The following is a 17,788-nucleotide window of genomic DNA, read 5'->3' as shown; positions in this document are numbered from 1 at the left end:
CCTCCCAGTCTATCTGAATTTCCTGGTCTCGCAGATTATCTTTATGTGCCTCACCTAAATGATCTGAATCAGAATCACTAGAGTCAGATGATTCTCTGTCATTTAAAGAGGTTTGGTTGTCATCCTCATCATCTTTTCCTCTGAATCCTTTTTCTATTTCCTTCTTGATCAAAACCATTCTTTTCCACTAAAATGAGTGCCTGCTGCACATCAATAATCAGTCCCCACACACGTTTGTTTTATTGTTGAATGAATGTGTAGTATTTTGGGCACATGATGTCTAAAAATAAGCATATATCAAACTTCCTGTCTTGCATGTTTTGTTCAAAAGCTCATTCATAAAGCTCAGACTCCCCAGTGAAATGACCACCCCCCCTCCCCCCCTCATGCCTCATCTATGATGTTTCTGTTCTTGATCTTAATCTGATGTGGAGTCTGATGAGACAGAGCAACCAATGTCTGATGATTCTGATCATGTCTTTTCTGATTTCTGAAATCACAAGTCTGTGATTGTGAACACAAAGAACAGACATGTGACTCCCTCAGTTGCTGCTGTAATGCAGTGACAAGAAGGATTTATCACAGTGCTGACAATTATGCTGACAAAGTTGTGGACTTATAATGGCTACAGGACTTGAATCTCTACAATATAGCCTGAAAGTGTATCTCCAAGTGCCTTGAAATTTGTGCTGAGAGCAAGCATGAGTAGAAAAACCTTTTAAAATACTATATCCATATAAAACGAAGAATAGAAAACTTTTATTCATTTCAAGCTGAATTTAATTACAGACAAAGGTCCAACTTGGCTGAACAACTAGTTAATTGTTAGCTATGGTGGACTGGACCCAGTCAGCGTAGCGGCACACCTCAGCATAAACCCCAGGATAGCCTTGTTGAGCACAGCCATAGCCCCAAGAAACAACTCCTCGCAGTTCCCCATTACACACTACAGGGCCGCCAGAATCACCCTGTGAAAGTTTGGAAAATAAAATTAGGTAAGTGTGGTTTTGTATGAGAATATGCAACACATATAAAGACAACGACAGTGTCAATAACATACCTGACATGAGTCTTTGCCTCCCTCCATGAATCCAGCACAGAACATGTTATTAGTGATTTGCCATCCATACGCACTCTCACAATGTGACCTTGACAGCACAGGCAAATCCAAACACTGCAGCTTGTCAGCATAGTCAACTGGAAAAAGAGGATATGAACAACGTTAAAGCTTTGCACCTTGTACATACCAAACTGCTGAATTAATCTTTTAATAGCACATCACATTAAATACAAGCAGTGGTACTCGTAAAAGAAGGCTTTTATACAACAGTTCATTACTGACAAATGTACATATTAGATGCTTTATTGAAACGAAAACGTATTAAACAGCCACCAAATGATTATCTGTTTTGTGACTGTCAAAATTAGCATTGGAGCAATAAACCGTAGTTGTGTTTGGTTCCTGAAGGAAGTAATCGTCTTAGAAGTAATGTGTTTAGTGAATAGTTCAAATGACTCGCTCAAAAACAGTCCAGGCTAGAATGCACTACACAACTTAAAATCGGGACAGATTTTAAAACTCTAGCCATCATACAAAACGACGGAGGATCTCACACACACTACTAGATTTTCAAATTGTTCTGAACACTTACACAGACATGTGTGTCTTGTTTGCTAGGAGATGCATGACCAATTCAATGTGTTTTAAAGATGGCTCAAACATGTTTGATATCCTCTGACTGAATGGAACCATACTCTGCATCTGACATTGCCCCCTTTACATACAAATGGCTGCCACCTCAAATAGTACACTATTTTAGGATATGGGGGAGATTTATTACATCTTGCTGCTCAATCAATCAGATCTGAAGACTGAACTATCTGTTTTATAACACAGAAGATTTTCATTACTCGGCCTCCATTATCTCACCTCCAGTGGTGATCTGATTGCCCCATCCAGAAACCAAGCACTGCTCCCCAGCAAAAGAGCAGCTGGTTGCCAGAGGGATTGGCTGCACATACTGGTTGAAGACGGCAGGCTCTTTCAGCTTGATCAGCATGAAATCATTGTCATATGTAAAATCGTTATATTTTGGGTGAGGAATCACTTTCTCTGCCCCTATCCGCTGTTCTGTGCCTTCTTCATCGTACACATTGTGCTCTCCCAGGTGGACAGTAAGACGAGAAGCTCTATTTGACAAGGAACTCACACATTACTGGGCTGTAGTACATCTTTTATCTTTAATGAAATGTGTAATGTTTTTGTTGTTACAAGTCCTGCATCTGTTACATTTTACAGTCAACAATTTGAGTGCACACATTCACAATACACAATATTAAAAAGGTGTTTGATGAGGTTTACAATAATAAAATGTACGATATACTCACGAAACGTAGCAGTGAGCAGCAGAAACAACCCATCTTTCATTAATCAGAGATGCTCCACACCAGCGTTGCCCATTATCATAAGTAAGGTAGATTTGCCAAGGCTGGGAGTTTGGCGAACATTCATAACCTCCAATGATTTTATCATCTGTGCTGCAAGCTTCAGAAAATGAATGTTTAATTGTTAACAGTGCCGTAAAGTAAAAGATAACAGATAAAGTAAAGGAAATCACAATGTAATTGGCTTTGATTACTTGAGCTGGTGTTTCTTTTTAATATTTGCAGTTTCATCTGGTAAACATGTCTCTTATTCATGTTAAAGACTAAGGAATATTACAGGTCAGCGTAGGAAACTAACAATTGGCATAATGATTAATAAGAAAGATCTACTTACCCACAGCCACAACCAGCAAAGCAAACACAATATTCTTCATTGCTGTGAAGAGGAGTATTCACATCCACAAAACTTTAGAGAGCAAACTTCTGCACAGTTCAAGAATAGAATTCATGTTTTTAAGTGATTGGTTTCACACAATAACTACGGAACAACCAATAAGATCATGGAAAATGATTCAAAAGAGAAAAATTGCACCTGGGACAACAGTTCTTATCACACTGTTCTCCATGAGCATGATAAATCCAAGGTAGTGTACACGTACGAGTACAAAGCTTTAATAAAAACAAAAAACTGTTACTTTTTAGTAAAGCACAACTTACAGGCAGCCAGTTATTGTTTACTTAACTGTTTAATAGCACATGGTGTATTGATCATGCATTGACTCTACACACACAAAGAACAGCTTGACAAGTCAAACCAGCAACAAGTAACAATTCAAATCTTTAAAGCAATAAACTTTATTCTGTAACAAACAATATACAAACCTCAACCAACCAAGAAAGAAACTGACATGAACATGTCAAGGGCATAAACAGCTAGTTTAAAGCAGCGATTGGTATTAGCGTCAAATTCCATTTCTTAATAAATGAAGGCCTCTCAGATAAAGGTGTATCTAAAATACAACGTTTGAATGTTAAGCAGTGAAGTACAAGGTGTCCAAAAGCAAACTAGGCAATCTGGTGATTTAATTAACATAATCCAAGCCTCCAAAAATTAACTCACAGAGACAAAATAAATCATATAATGCATTTTAAAGTCTAATAGTATTGCGTGTCAACTAGGCTGACTTTGGTCATTGAGACATTCAGTTATTGAGAAAAAGAGCAAGTCAAAATGCCAGTTTAATAATAAGCATACTGTGTATCAAACTTCCCCACTTGCATGCTTCATATAATGCATGTGAAGCTCAGACTCCCCAGTGAAATGTGCACCACATTCAATACACTCCCAGTCATCATCAACTTCCTGAACTTGCAAAGTCTCTTCCTGTTCTTCTTTTAAACATTTTTGTGATTCATCTGATGAGATGTCTGATGAGTCACTAGTGTCAGGTGAATCGCTCTCAGGTAAGGTGGCGTCATTGACATCAACATGTTTCTCTTCACAGTTTTCGCTTGGATCCTTCTTCATTACTTTTTCCTGACCAAAAACATAATTTGCTCCTAAAACAACTTTCTTCATAACTGACACTCGATTCTTTCCTCTTAAACCAGCGTCCCTTTTCCCGAGGGGAGCATCCTCTCCTTCTTTAAAGACCTCCAGATGTTTTTTCCGATGGGTAATTAGATTTCCCATTTGCGAGAAGCTCTTGTGGCAAAGATTGCACGTGTAAGGCTTGGCACCAGTGTGAATGTTGTAATGGTACCGCAGTTCTGCTGCTACCCGAAAGGACTTCTGGCAGATATCGCAGATGTGTTTTTTGTTTTCATGACCAAGCAAGTGTCTTTCCAATCCTACTGAACTTCTGAAACCTTTAGCGCATACATCACACCAGAAAGGCCTCTGCTTGTGCATTTCCTGATGGCTCGCCAATACCATGGCAGAGGTAAAAGATTTATCACACCGTTCACAGTGAAGGTCGGAAGGCTCTTCTGGAACACACTGCTTGCTTAGTTTCAGATGACGTGTGAGAGAGACTGGACGACTGAATGTTTTCTGACATTTTTCACAGCGGATTTCAGGCTGTTGGTCTTTAGTTATGTGCAGTTTCTGGTGATTTCTGAAAGACTCAAAGTAGGAATAGACCTTTCCACAGACAGCACAGGCATAGACCCTGTTTGTTTTCACAAACACTGGCTTTTCTTCCTTTAACAGCATATCAAAAGCAGGATGGGAGGGGAAGATCTCAGATGGTTTTCTCTGACAAGAACTATCAATAGATTCATCTTCATCAGTTTCTTTTTCTTCTTTCACTTTTTTCTTTTTTGTAAAGTATCTCAGACCACTGTCATTTCCATCAGTGACAGATTCCACCTGTCTATTTATTTTTCTCTTCTCATTCACATGTTCACGAATATGAATTCTGAAGGCCTTCCAGTTAGTGAACTGCTGCCTGCAGTCCTGACAGCTCTTGCTGCAGAGTTTCACTAGAGAAAAGAGAATGAATTGTCATGTCAGTAACACATAAATTGATATCAATAACAGACCAAAATAAAATGAATATCTACAGCAATATTTTGTCCACTCAGTGTTTCATGATTTATTGTACTCTTATTACAACTGTCGCTCACCATCAGTGTGTGAACATAGCATATTTTTATACTATTACTCATACTTATAATTTTCATTGTAAAAATGTCAGTTAGGTGAAGTCATGAAAGGTAGTTTTAGAAACAGAATGAGTCAATTCGAGTATATTACATTCTCAAATACACTATGACATGCAGTGTGTTCCGCTTGCAAACAGCATATTTTGGCATCTCAAAAATTTTATGATTTGTATGGTAGGTCGCGTTTAGAATCACAATAATACACATACATAAAACACATACATAAAACTGCTCTTATTCATGGTAAAATAAACTATTCATGTTCATATTTATCATTATCGTTTTCCAGTGAAATCATTCAGACAAAAATAGCACTCTATGAATGATGTCACTGGAAAAGGAAAAGCCACCTCAAGGGCAAATAGCATGACAAATGCAAACATATGTCATACCATTCAGAGATACTGTACCACCAAAATGGTTTATTCTCACGGCTTCTGTACCACCACTGTATTTAAAGAGGGAGTGGGAGAATAAACAGACTATAGCAACATGAACAACGCCTATCTAACAAGGTAAAATAATAAAGACAGTTTTTCATTGAAATTGACCATTTAATTTCTTATTTCAAGTATCTACATTCAGTGTTTTTTTTTTTAAACATAAGTAAGCATTAAAGTGGAAACCTGTAATTATTAGAAAACCAAACAGAAGCAGGTTTGGGAAAGTACAATCAATCATACCAAGAGTAACATGAAACAACTCCCAGTTAGTGAGACACTGATTGTCTTAAAACTCTAAGCGTTTAAGACATTCAGCGCACACTGTATCTATTAGCAAACAACATGTATATTATTTTGGGAGAGATCAAATGACCATGTTTAACTTAAATTTCAGTGCAAGTAAAAACATATTGAGGTCCAAAGTTTGATGATACATCAACAAGTTTCAGTCCACAATTATTATTATTATTATTATTATTTTTACTTGGAATTTCTCTTCCATCTGGGTGCATGCATATTTTGTACTTATTCAAGTCATGTAATGTTTAATGTTCCTGGTTAATCTCACAATTTTTGAAAATGAATCAATTTAAATAAATTAAAGGATGGTCTTTTATTAACAAACCAACCATAAACCTTCACAATCACCGGCCACCCAAGACTTGACAAAATGGAATGTTAACATTAACTGTTCAATTTAAGGGTTTTTCAGTTCAAATGATGTGCTATTCTAATTACGATTCTACATGTCAGGCCTACACAAATAACCCTGCCTCTACTGACCAGTTTGCATCTTATTCATACATTCTTAATGTCATTAACATGACTTGAGGGAATTTAAACAAGGAACTGCATTATATCAAGGCAATAATATTCTGTACAGTCACAACATTTTCGAGAGACACATTAAACCCCAACCCCAATGTTTTTCAATAACTTAAAAAAAAAAAATTTCTTCATCTTTCAAGTAAAACCAAAACCTAAATGTTACAGAAGGGTGGATTATGCCATGCTGACATCAATAGCAATAAAGGAACAATGACAATGGTGTGAACAGATGCTGTACAAATCACAAATCAATGTCTAGCACGACCAAACATAAGATTTAAGCTGTAATGCCTCCAAAAAAAGCTACTTTTTTAAATAAGATGTACAACAAATATCTAACAAACACCTTTGTAGTTTAAATTAACAGCACTTTCAAAGTACAAGATGACAGAAAGCAGCACAGGCACTAAACTGAGCAATCAAAAAAAGAGAAAGAAAAGAAATCTTTAAAAACCCCTAAATACACAAACACTTCGCAGAGGTCTAAAGTGATTTTAAAGGGAGTACTAGAATTATGCAACTTTTATGTAAGTAATTAGAACACACTATTTGGTTTAAAGGACATCCGTGATAATGCTTTCAATTTAGCAGACATCTTTCTCTCTACAATTTCAGCAAAAATGTTTGTGGCATTTTTCTTACTCTTTAAGACATACAGTTCTTCTACTGTACACTAACACTCACAGCAGGTAACAAACTTGAATCAAGTACTAAATTAAATCAGTGTATGTGCAGTAAAATATGTACCAGAAACCAATGTCCATTCTCATGCATTTTTACACATTTTAGAACCCACGTGCATGCTCAATATAATGCTGATGCAGTTCTGTTTCCTGTTTGAAGGAAATCCCACACTCAATGCAAGTTAGGTGAAGAGCGCCTCTTACTACGGGTGTAGAATACCTGTCTTTTAGCTCTTTATCACCCAAGCACTCCTGATGGTGGTCAATAAGATTTCTGATTTCAGTAAAGGTCTGTGAACACAAAGAACAATGGTAGGGCTCCTCATTTTTGTGAAGAGTCTGGTGCTGCTGCAGAGCACGAGGTGACAAGAACGTTTTTCCGCAGTGCAGACATTTATGGCTATTGAGTTGTGGACTTACAAGGGCTACAGGCAGCTTGACTACAGACTCGGATCTGTGCGATAAAGCCTGCAGGTTGTCTGAAGACCCAGGTGCCATGGAAGCACTCAGTCTGTATCGCAGTTCGGTTGGGAGACGTCGGCGTACTTCGTTGTGCCATGCGAGATGCTGTTGAAGCTGGTTTTCAGTCCAGTAACCGCGACAGCAAAGAGCGCAGCAGTGCGGACGAGTCTTCACAACCTCTTTGTGAGCGTTTAACTGCCCCTCACTGGGGAACGCTTTAGCACATTTATCACATTTGAAAAAACATTTCCTGAGTTCTACATTTCGACTACGCTGTATGGGTTCTTCCTCCATAGAAGTTTTCAGCTCTTTCTTAGTCGACATTTTAGGAATGATCCCTTGAGAAGCTAAGGGCTTCTCATATGCCAAGCGCTCTTCTAGAGACGCAGTGGTATGTTCGCTAACCTTGTTGTGTTTCTGCCATTTGTGTGCACGAAGGCCACGTATGTTCAAGAAGCTCTTGGTGCAGTAGGAGCACTGATGGTGTTGCACCTTAGTCTTCTCTTTTGTTTTGGATGTGTACGATTGTTTGATGGGTGGACCCAACTCATCTGTAGGGAGGATTTCAGACTGGAGTTTCTCAGTCTCACTAGGCTTGCTGTGATGTTCTGCAAAGTGAGTTGTTAGAAGAGACCCACTTGAGAAAGACATCTGACAATCTGGACAGGTAAAACCACTATTTGATTCAGCAACTTCGTGCTCTTTTTGGTGTTGAGCTTCCATGGGAGGGTGATATAGCTGATGCCGGCGAAGAACACAAAGGTAAAAGAATCCTTTCCCGCATACATTGCATAAATATGGTCCACCATCCACACTTTTCCTTGAGCGTATCTTATTGGTCTTTGAGAGAAATCGGGCAAATTTTTTGTCTTTGTGCCATCGCCTATGTGTGCCAAGAGCTGAATTGGAGCTAAAATATCTTCCGCATTCAGCACAAGCAAAAGACGATTTTGCCGAAAACTTATCTGACTTTACTTTGCCAGGCTTTAACTGTTTTGCCGAACGGGATTTCAACTTTTTAGATTGGTGACCTTTGCGATGAATTCGCTTGTGAAAATTAAGTGCACCAATTACCGAAAAGCTTCGGCTACAGTTCTGACATTTATATTTCAAATCCGAAGTCGAAGATGTTTTCTGTACTTTTCCAGAATCAGCAGACTGAGAAGAGTCACAAACATCTTCAGCTTTTTGCGAGGATACATCTTGCTCCTCTATCCCAACTTTCCCACACTCTTCTGGAAATTCCACTTTGTTCTCTGGTTTTGAACAGTGCTTCTGATGATTTTGTAGTATTGACTCAGATGCAAAAAAAACATAGCACGTCGGACACTGAGGTTGCTCAGACAAGTCAGAGTCAATCAAAGGAAGGCCAGTTTCAAAGCCATGACTTTTCATGTGAAACTGGAGGGCCATGGCACGGGAGAAAACTTTTCCGCAGTAGGGACATTGGTAGGAGTTCTTTTTCAGCTGTTGGACTTGATAGTCAAAAGATTTGACAGCCGGTTGGACACCTTGGTCATGGACAAGCTTGTGTTTAAGAAAACAAGCCAGCATGTGGTATGACTTGCCACACACCTCACATTTATGTTTCTCTTTTGAATTCATAGTGTGCACTTTTCTATAACCACCTCTACGACCCTTTTTCTTGCGTCGAATGAGAACATTCTCAGAGTCAGGTGTACCCGCAGGCCTCGTCTCAACATCAGCACACTCCAAGTGGTTTTGCTTGTGATGACAGAAAGCTCCCAAAGACCAAAAACCTTTACCACACTTTTTACAGTGATGAACCTTTGGGCCCAAAAGTGACTTGGTTGGGTTGAAATGCTTTGTCTTTTCGTCTTTGGCATTGCCACTGCAAACCTTCCGGTGGTTGTACAGACCACTTGCGGTTGCATAGCTCCTGTTACACTCCAAGCAAGCGAAGGCCTTTTTTCTACTATTGTGATGCTGTTGGTGAGAATGCAATGCAGACAGTCGGGAAAAAGACTTGCCACACTCTTCACATTTAATATTGTTCTTCTGCAGATTTGCAAGTTGGTACGAAATAGACTTATACGCTACTTTATCCTCATGCTTGCCCATGTGAAAGTAATGAGCACTCTTGGAGGCACTTTCATGGCCACAAACCTCACATGTTAAAAGTGTCCCCTTAGTTGGTATCAATACGTCAAACTTCTGCTTCCCATCTGATTTTTTTCCCATGCACCCTTTGTGCCAAAGTATATGACAGCGCAAGGACAAAGCCTTGACAAACTTTCGATCACAATGTGGACAATTATACTTTGCCTCTTGAGGATTTCTTTTGTTTGTTAGTTCTGCATTTATTAATGGTTCATCATTTAAGTGCTCATAATCAATCTGTACAATTTTGACATCAATTTCTGGATTCGACTGCAGGGAGGAGGTGCATTCAGTTTGACCCAAGTCATCTTTTTCCTCGTGGTCTGATTCACACACTAACTCAAGATCAGGATTATGATCCTGAGAGAAACCACTGTTGTTCTCATAATCATCTGAAGCTGTGATATGGACAACTTCATAATCGACATCTACGGCCTCATGCTCTTCTGCTGTGTGACTATAGTTAAAATCTTTCTCTTGAACTTGAGCATGTGATATGTCTTGAGAATGAAAAACAACACTGTCAGCATTGTCATTCTGATATATTTTAACTGGCTGAGTGGCGGTGCTCATCTCAGACTTCTTCTCCATGATGTCACGGAAGACATCAGTATGACAGAGCTGATGCGACTGCAAGGCGGATGCTCGTGAGAACCGACGACCACACTCCTCACACTCAAAAGCTTTCTTCTTGAGCTGGATAACTTGATGAAGGAATGATTTTGCTGGCAGCTCTTCGCTGTGCGCCAATCGCTGGTGCTTATTGTAGAATGTAAGTGAGGTGAAGACCTTGCCACACTCGGTACATTTATACGGCTGGCCATTGCAGCCAAGTTGTGCCCGTCTTTTATGCCAACGCTGATGGCACAACAGAGCCACAGAGCTAACGAAGGTCTTGTCACATTCAGAGCAAACAAACGGATGTTTAATTTCCTCCTTCACCTTCACATCTGAACAGCTGGTTGAGAATCTCTGGTGCGTGCCAAGGCCACACATGGTGCGAAAAGATTTGCCACAGAAGCACTGAAAAACCTTTTGCTCAAGCTCCTCATTCTGTTCAGGGCTTGTGCCACTGTCTTCGGTTTGACCTGGAACTTCATTAAGTTTCTCAGTTTCACAGCTTTTGGATTTCACTAGCTTTACCTCATGACAACGACGATGCGCGTCAAGAGCCGAAGCTCGAGAGTAACAGCGTCCACAGGTGGGGCACCGAAATGACTTTTTCTTTAGATGAGCGAGCTGATGAAAAACAGATTTTGAGGCCTGTTTATGTGAACGCTGATGGTTGAGACACTGACCAACAGTGGAATAAGCTTTACCGCAATCCTTACATTTGAAAAGCTTCTGCCTTACTGCACCTTCACCTATCCCCCGTTTAATGACTTGATTGCGGTGCTTCAGTTGATGGCTGAAAAAGCCTTTCGAGCTTGAAAACTTTTGACCGCAAAGAGCACAGAACAACATTCTCCGTCCTCCGTCAGTCGAGATAAGCAGGTCATCCCATTGCGAATCTGTGTCCAGGCAGACTATGGGACCATCGTGGATATGCTCGCTGCGATGCTCTAGGTAGTCCTCCTTGTTCCCAAAGGCCTCACTGCAATCCTCACAGCGAAATGGCCAATCCCCTAAAAATAGAAAGGGGAAAATGGGAGGTCAAGGTGACGCCTGTTGCCAGAGGAGAGAGAAAAATAAATGTATAGAGCCAACAAATAAAATAAAAAATAATGGAGGAAGAAAACAACAACAATAATAATAATCCTTAAGTGGAAATAATTTATTTATTCAGGTCAATTTTAACAGTACAGAGGTTTAGGGTTACAAATAAGACAAAAATTAATGGTCTCTATTATTGCTTGTTATAAAAAAATATATAAAATAATTAAGTATTATAAAGACATAATTATACAAATTATGAGTAAAGAAACAGGAAAACAATATTTTTCTTATAAACTTCTTAATGAGAATAACAAAAATACATTCATAAAACTACAAAAATTAGAAAATACAAAACAAAAATTAGAATTTTTTCTAATGATCAGATATTTACATCAGAATGATGGTTAGAATGATCAGGTGATTACATTTTGCACAGCTGTAAATGAATTCGATATAGCTTCCAGCTCTGTTGCCAGGGAACGACAGAACAATTCAGCGTCTTATTCGAATTATTTGTTCCACCTTAAATTATATCGACCACATGGCCAAATATCCAACAATCCAAAATATTATGACACTAACAAAATGTTAAAATGTATTTCCCAAACATATTATATAGAGAAATTCAAACACTGGAAAATGGTGCTTTAAAATAAAATTTCATTCACCTACTTTTTTATTTTTTCTATTTCGCACATGCGCAATTTAAAATAAGAGTAAAGCCTACCATCTGCTGGCAGCATAGCAATACTGCAATATCAGTTAAGGTGGAGCTGATTATATGAACAAAAAACCAACATCTACTACAATGACTGCAAAACTGGTTTGAAATAACAGTTTATTTAGTCTAAGACGAAAACCTTACTGTTGTGACATGCCAGCCAAAACCAGTGAACTCTATACTAAGAAATAATGACAGGCAGTAAGAAGGACATGTTTAAAACAGAAATTCCTCATGGGCATGCAGCAACTGCTGCCGTCTCGCTATTCCCTGACGACGCGTGCAAATTATAAACCATAATAAATAAGCTGCAAGTCTTTCATTTGCACAATTCAATTATAATAAAATATTATGTTTGTGTGTATATGATCGCACAGAATCCTAGACTATGTAAGAAGAGGTGAATTTATGTTTAGGTGACTTTATTTATTTCGAGGTAAAAGATAGCTTGTGGCTAGGAACTAACCGATAGGTCGGTGTTGTCAACAGCAATAAAAAAAAAAGTTGCTTACCTTTGGCACTTTTATCTCTTTCAGACGAGTCTCCTTTATTGGTAGACATATCAGCCACATTTTCTTCCTCGATCTCGTCTATATGTACAACTACACATTCATCTTCCTCTGCTTGTTCTATTTTAATCTTCGCGGGTGCAACTGCAGCATTGGCTGCAACAACTTCGGCGTGGTCCTGGGCTTTCAATATAGGGCCACTGGGACTTAATTCCATTTCTCCGTCCGTGTTTTTAGCATTGCTGGCTTTGCCATTGCTCACTGGATCGATGTTTACCTCTTGGGCTGCACCTTTCTCATATTCAGAGGACAAACTTTCATTATTGGATTGCAAACTACCATCATTTGCAGCATTAACAGCAGCCATAATGGCTGTAGCCAGCTCAAGCCTTCCTCGATAGGAAAGGCACCGCACTTTTCGCGCTAAAGGACAGTGTTGCTGTTGGGGGAAGGCAAACTTTCGAATCCTACTATGGCGAAAGCTTCGCTCATGAATATTAATTAGGTTACGTTTCTTGTGGCTCCAGGAAGGTCGGCATGCAACGTCTTCCTGAACAAATTAATATTTGTATATTTAGCCTTAGCTGTAGTAGGATCATATAGGACAGTTTTACTCATTGCGCGGCTCGCGAGCCTCATGCGGTTAGCCAAGCTTTACTTTGTGGCTCTTATGGTAGTAAATAATACGATGATATGATCGTGCAGTCAATACAAAACATTAAAAACAAGCAGGGCTATAACATAACCCATTAAAAACAACTCACACCATGTCTACACCGGACGCGAGTGGCGCGATCCGACAAAAGACAATAGAACCCAGTGATGTTGTGTACACTGGATGCGGCGCGGCGCGACCCCTTCAGTAAACTGATGCCTCGTTCTGTTTATGACGAGCTGTACTGACACATGTTCAGATGATTTGCAACTGTTGCTTTGTCTCGTCAGGTGTAGACAGACTTTTAGCGCAGCGGGGCGCGGCACGACAACTCCGGTGTAGACACGGTCAGACATTCTTACAAATAATTTATATTTAAAAAACAAACAAACAAAAAAACCTAAAACAGTGGCATTACAAGATGTAAATATATACTAGAAAAGATATTTACACTTGCTCTGTGATAAGTCATGACACGGACTCGCTGCAGGAGTTGCCAGTTTTAAAGGGGTCATATGATGCTGCTAAAAAGAACATTATTTGGTGTAATGAAACGTGTTTATGCGGTTTAAAGTTAAAAAACACATTATTTTCCACATGCTGTACATTATTGCAAGTGCTGCTTTACACTGCCCAAAAAAACTTGCGTTTGAATCATCGGTGGCAAATTCTTTAAATATAAAAAATGTACTTGCAGTCTTGCAGAGTCAGAACAGCCGGCATTGTAGTCTACTCTACCAGGATCAGGAAACAGTCCTCCATAAAATGCGCTGCACACATCTGAATATTTGGGTTAAACTGTTCTGGAACAGTGTTGTAAATACAACTTAACCACTGATTTCTAGTTGTGTCCTCTTTCACAACGAAACAACGTCACACACCGCGGCCTTGACAGAGCAGAGGCGGGCGGGCAGGCGGGCTTGAGAACGGGGCGGCCGGTGGATTCGACGAAGGAGGCTTGCGGCAACCACATGTGACGCACCGGGCTGAACTCGATCCGGCGATCCATAGCGCAAAGTTGTTGTATTCCCTCAGCGACCAGCACGGATCAGCTCTAGGCATGACAAAGTGGATATCATCCTCTTTTGGAAGACCAACCAAAGTAGTTTCGCTTTCACAATGAAACACAGTGCCTTCACGACATGGCGGTGGTGGCAACAACAATACTACAGTGAGAATAAAATTTACGCCTTCTTTCTTTGTGTGAACATTTGGGCGGCGTTATGCAAATCTTCCCACATCGTGACGTAGACATGTGGGGGCGTGTTAGAACGAGACGTTTTAGGTAGGCGTGGTTGACTCTGAATTTTTAATAAGAATATCTCTTTGGATTTGAGACTTTAGTCTTTGCAATTTTACAGATCTTCTTTATGCACCAAGAGCTTGTAACACTCCAAAGAGAAAGGAAACATTGATATCGCATCATATGACCCCTTTAATCTTAACAGTTCTTAATGCCGAATGTGCACTTGGATGGTTAGATAGATACATGATGGGCTAGTATAAAAAATAAAATAACTTAAGGTCTTTCCAGCATTAAGGTAATCCTGCTTTAAAAACCCAATGGACGCCTGTCAGTTCGAGCCAAAGCCCTTTTAAGACAAGTCATGTCATTCGGCGGCCATCTTTGAAACGCATCTCGGGCATGCAAGTGCAACTCCTATCTCTTTGAATGGGAAAACATCAAATTCTCCAAAACTGTTCACTAAGCTTACGATTAAATTTCATATTTGAAATCACCAAAGAAATCTGACAACAACTGTGCCATGTTGTTACTTTTGCTCAAATAGCGTTATAAAAAGCGTATTTTTCAGGCTAGATCAGCCAGTGTTCATGCGCAGTCCTAAGAGCACGTCTCAGAACGCAGGGGCGGACTTACCCATTAGGCAAAGGTAGGTGACCGCCTTGGGCCCCCAAAAGCCAAGGGCCCCCTAAAATGCTATTCATATAGAAGATGCGTATTAAGCGCTGACATGCTAACGGTTGCTGTTTATAATGTTTATTACCACGACAACCATCCAAGTTGAACGTGCTTTTTGTGTATCCTGCTTGAAGGAGATGAAAATATCATGCATCTGAAGCTGTAATTAAATATTGAGAAAGAGTGTGTATTATATGTTTATAATTGTTTTAAAAGCCGCTTACTCATTTATGAGAAGGAACCAAGTAGAGGACACATACGCAATTACTTTTTTAATAGCTACGCTAATTATGTCTCTATTTGTTTCTCTGTTTTTGCCACGGGATGTCACTAGGATTTACACAAGCTTCAGTCTGGATCCAGAACACCTGAGAAGAGATGATGCCAACCCCTCAGAGGACCTCAGATGATGCCAACCCTGAAACAACATACAGAACTACCACATTTTGCTATAAGTTTGATTGCATCATATAATAATTGCTGTTAATAAAATTTCTGACGTTCCAAAAGCGCCTCCTACTGGCAGAGAATGAATGTTAATTTTCAATAATCCAGTCTGTAGTTTTTGTTCAGACCAATGCGAAAATCCACCCTGCTAAGCCCGTTTTAAATTAATATAATAATGTATACTTCTGACTCACCCCTGGTTTAAACGCTCATTTGTGAGGTTTATCATTTTATAATCTATTTTGCTTTTGTAAAAACCTGTATCTCTACTGTAAATCAGTTGCTATTTCGTGGTCTACAACATGAAAGAAAGCCATTATAACATGTACATGAAAAAGGTAGAAACATTGGACACAACTATGGGGCACCATTGTGCAGCAGCAAGCATCACAACAAAAAAGGAACCTCAAGGTTGATCTAGGAAAATGTGTGCAAATGTATAGGGCCCCATTCCTATATTTTGCCTGGGGCCCCCAATTCACTAAATCCACCCGTCAGAACGCTGACTGTTTCTATAGCAACCGGGACTTCTAACGGCAGCTGCAGTGGCGCTCCTACTTTACCGATTAGCGATTGGTTCTTTCATTCAGAAGGCGGGGCTTCCTGCAATTGAGCGGCCATATTGAGCTTTGTGTTTTTCCCCATTCAAAACTATACGAGTGACACATCTTGGGTATTCTATAGTCTTTGGTTCGAGCCAAAAACAAGTAGCCTACAGTAAGCTAGCTCCATTTGTTTTAGCTAACGTTAATTTAAAAAAAAAGTCTACCAATAGGGGAAACAACTGGTCCGACAAAGAAGTAAAATAGCTTCTTTTTGTAAGAGCAGAGTAAGCATTAACTGGCAGATTGATGAAATTATAAGAGACAGCAATGTGTACTGTACTATTGCTGAGAGACTTCGACTTTGTGGTGTGCAGAGAGATAAGAAGCAGGTTACGGCTAAGCTCAAAAGTCTGAAAAGTTTTTACCTAAAAACAAAAGACTGCAACAACACGAGTGGAATGACTGCAAAGTCATTTGCTTTTTATGATATGTGTGATAATATCTCGGGACATCGTCCCTGTGCTTTGCCGGTAAAATGCTGTTGGATGCTTGACACAGACAGAAGAAAGAGTGCAATCTCCAACTGACAGCGCCACCGAAGATGATGATGAAGACATTTGTCCGCCAACAAGGAGTAGGCCCAAGTTTTCTGATTTCAGTCTCTTATTATTACTGAAAGGAGTGAAATTATTTCCTTATGAAATTAATTCCTTGTGAAGCCAAAACTCAGGAACTCACACAAGACAGATGCCATGCAATAAAACAATAAAACTGATCTGGGGAACGGATCTCCAAATAGAGCAAACAACACCTCTCCCCTTGCTCATTTACGACCCCCTTCCTCCCTCTCCCCTCCCTGCCTCTGACTCTCCCATCTTCTCCCTCAAAAGCAAGAATATCCATATGCCACGTGTTATATCTTGTGAATATGTTGTTTCCCTTTCATGTTTGATATCGTTCTAAGGTCTTTGTGCGATTGGTAAAATGGTCTCAATTTCACAGTAGTCACTTGTATTATAAGAAATATTTAAAACTTTTGTACAATTGTGTTCTGCTGAGGAGGGGGAGTGTTCCCCTTTAGGGTCTGTGAGAATGTTTATCTATCTCCAGCCAGGTGTGACCCTGGATCACAGAACCTAACAAACCAAAAGGTATTTTATGTTTTTACAACTGATTTAAAGATTTCTTTGTTTTTCTTATTTGGGTATATAAGGGAAGTGACAAAACACTACTTTGGGATTCTATAGCCAGAAACCCCCATGCAGTGTGTGAGAGTCTCTGGAGCTCTGCACCAGAACTCTCGCTGCTGTGTGTCTCTCTGCTGTCAGGTATGATTAAAAAATGTGATTGTGTTAAACACATTGTGCCCATAGAGCACACTGTATAGTTGTTTGTGCTACTAAATGTGCACATAGGCTAGTTAAGTTTATTCTCTAAAACACCTGAGTGCTTTGCTATGCATTTTAGACCGTGTGTCTTATGTTAAATTAGGATAACTGTTACATGTGTGACTATGTTAAATTTGTTTATCTCCTGCGTGGAACACTTGGCTGTTTCACATTTTGCTACAGTGTCTATGTACAGGAGCGGGGTTGCCACACGGTTACAGTGTGATTCACAATTGCATTATCCTTTCTAAATTGGCTTCTAATTTTTTCATTATGTAATTGGCATGATACAATTTTACCTGACTAACAATAAATTGTTATATTTGATTTATTCTGATCTCTTCTGAAATCATTTTT

The 17,788-nt window shown here is 39.5% G+C and overlaps 2 protein-coding genes across 4 annotated transcripts; both read right to left on the bottom strand.

The window, feature by feature from the left end:
* Positions 1–778: 778 nt before the first annotated feature.
* Positions 779–2,866, bottom strand: LOC107596533 (trypsin-3-like). Its single transcript, XM_016287289.1, has 5 exons — positions 2,780–2,866; positions 2,389–2,545; positions 1,931–2,190; positions 1,061–1,197; positions 779–968 (listed from the first exon to the last, which is right to left on the bottom strand). The coding sequence occupies exons 1-5, from the start codon at positions 2,817–2,819 to the stop codon at positions 819–821; spliced, it is 744 nt and encodes a 247-aa protein (XP_016142775.1). The 5' UTR covers positions 2,820–2,866; the 3' UTR covers positions 779–818.
* A 446-nt stretch (positions 2,867–3,312) lies between these two features.
* On the bottom strand, positions 3,313–13,273 carry LOC107595413 (zinc finger protein 729). Of its 3 annotated transcripts, XM_016285821.1 has the most exons (3): positions 12,479–13,067; positions 7,227–11,214; positions 3,313–4,869 (listed from the first exon to the last, which is right to left on the bottom strand). In XM_016285821.1, exons 1-3 carry the CDS (start codon positions 12,840–12,842, stop codon positions 4,821–4,823), a joined length of 4,401 nt encoding a protein of 1,466 aa, XP_016141307.1. In that variant the 5' UTR covers positions 12,843–13,067; the 3' UTR covers positions 3,313–4,820. The 3 variants fall into 3 exon arrangements, 2 of the variants coding, with proteins under 2 accessions (XP_016141307.1, XP_016141298.1); XR_001610266.1 differs by lacking the exons at positions 7,227–11,214; positions 12,479–13,067 and adding an exon at positions 13,240–13,273 and having other exon boundaries at positions 4,812–4,869; XM_016285812.1 differs by lacking the exon at positions 3,313–4,869 and having other exon boundaries at positions 6,461–11,214.
* Between the last annotated feature and the right edge of the window lie 4,515 nt (positions 13,274–17,788).

The sequence above is a fragment of the Sinocyclocheilus grahami genome, unplaced genomic scaffold (genome assembly GCF_001515645.1).
Source record: "Sinocyclocheilus grahami isolate Dianchi unplaced genomic scaffold, SAMN03320097.WGS_v1.1 scaffold11.1, whole genome shotgun sequence".
Taxonomy (NCBI): domain Eukaryota; kingdom Metazoa; phylum Chordata; class Actinopteri; order Cypriniformes; family Cyprinidae; genus Sinocyclocheilus; species Sinocyclocheilus grahami.
The sequence above is the reverse complement of the archived record's forward strand: the minus strand, read 5'-3'. Positions and strand labels throughout refer to the sequence as shown.

Bases quoted from the DNA above. Each gene is read 5' to 3' on its own strand.
- LOC107596533 (XM_016287289.1), bottom strand. From the start codon at position 2,819: ATGAAGAATATTGTGTTTGCTTTGCTGGTTGTGGCTGTGG. The intron at 2,546-2,779 runs GTAAGTAGATCT...CATTTTCTGAAG, and splicing joins TTTGCTGGTTGTGGCTGTGG to CTTGCAGCACAGATGATAAA. The intron at 969-1,060 runs GTATGTTATTGA...AAACTTTCACAG, and splicing joins GAGGCAAAGACTCATGTCAG to GGTGATTCTGGCGGCCCTGT.
- LOC107595413 (XM_016285812.1), bottom strand. From the start codon at position 12,842: ATGGCTGCTGTTAATGCTGCAAATGATGGTAGTTTGCAATCCAATAAT. The intron at 11,215-12,478 runs GTAAGCAACTTT...TTCTATTTTTAG, and splicing joins AAGAGATAAAAGTGCCAAAG to GGGATTGGCCATTTCGCTGT.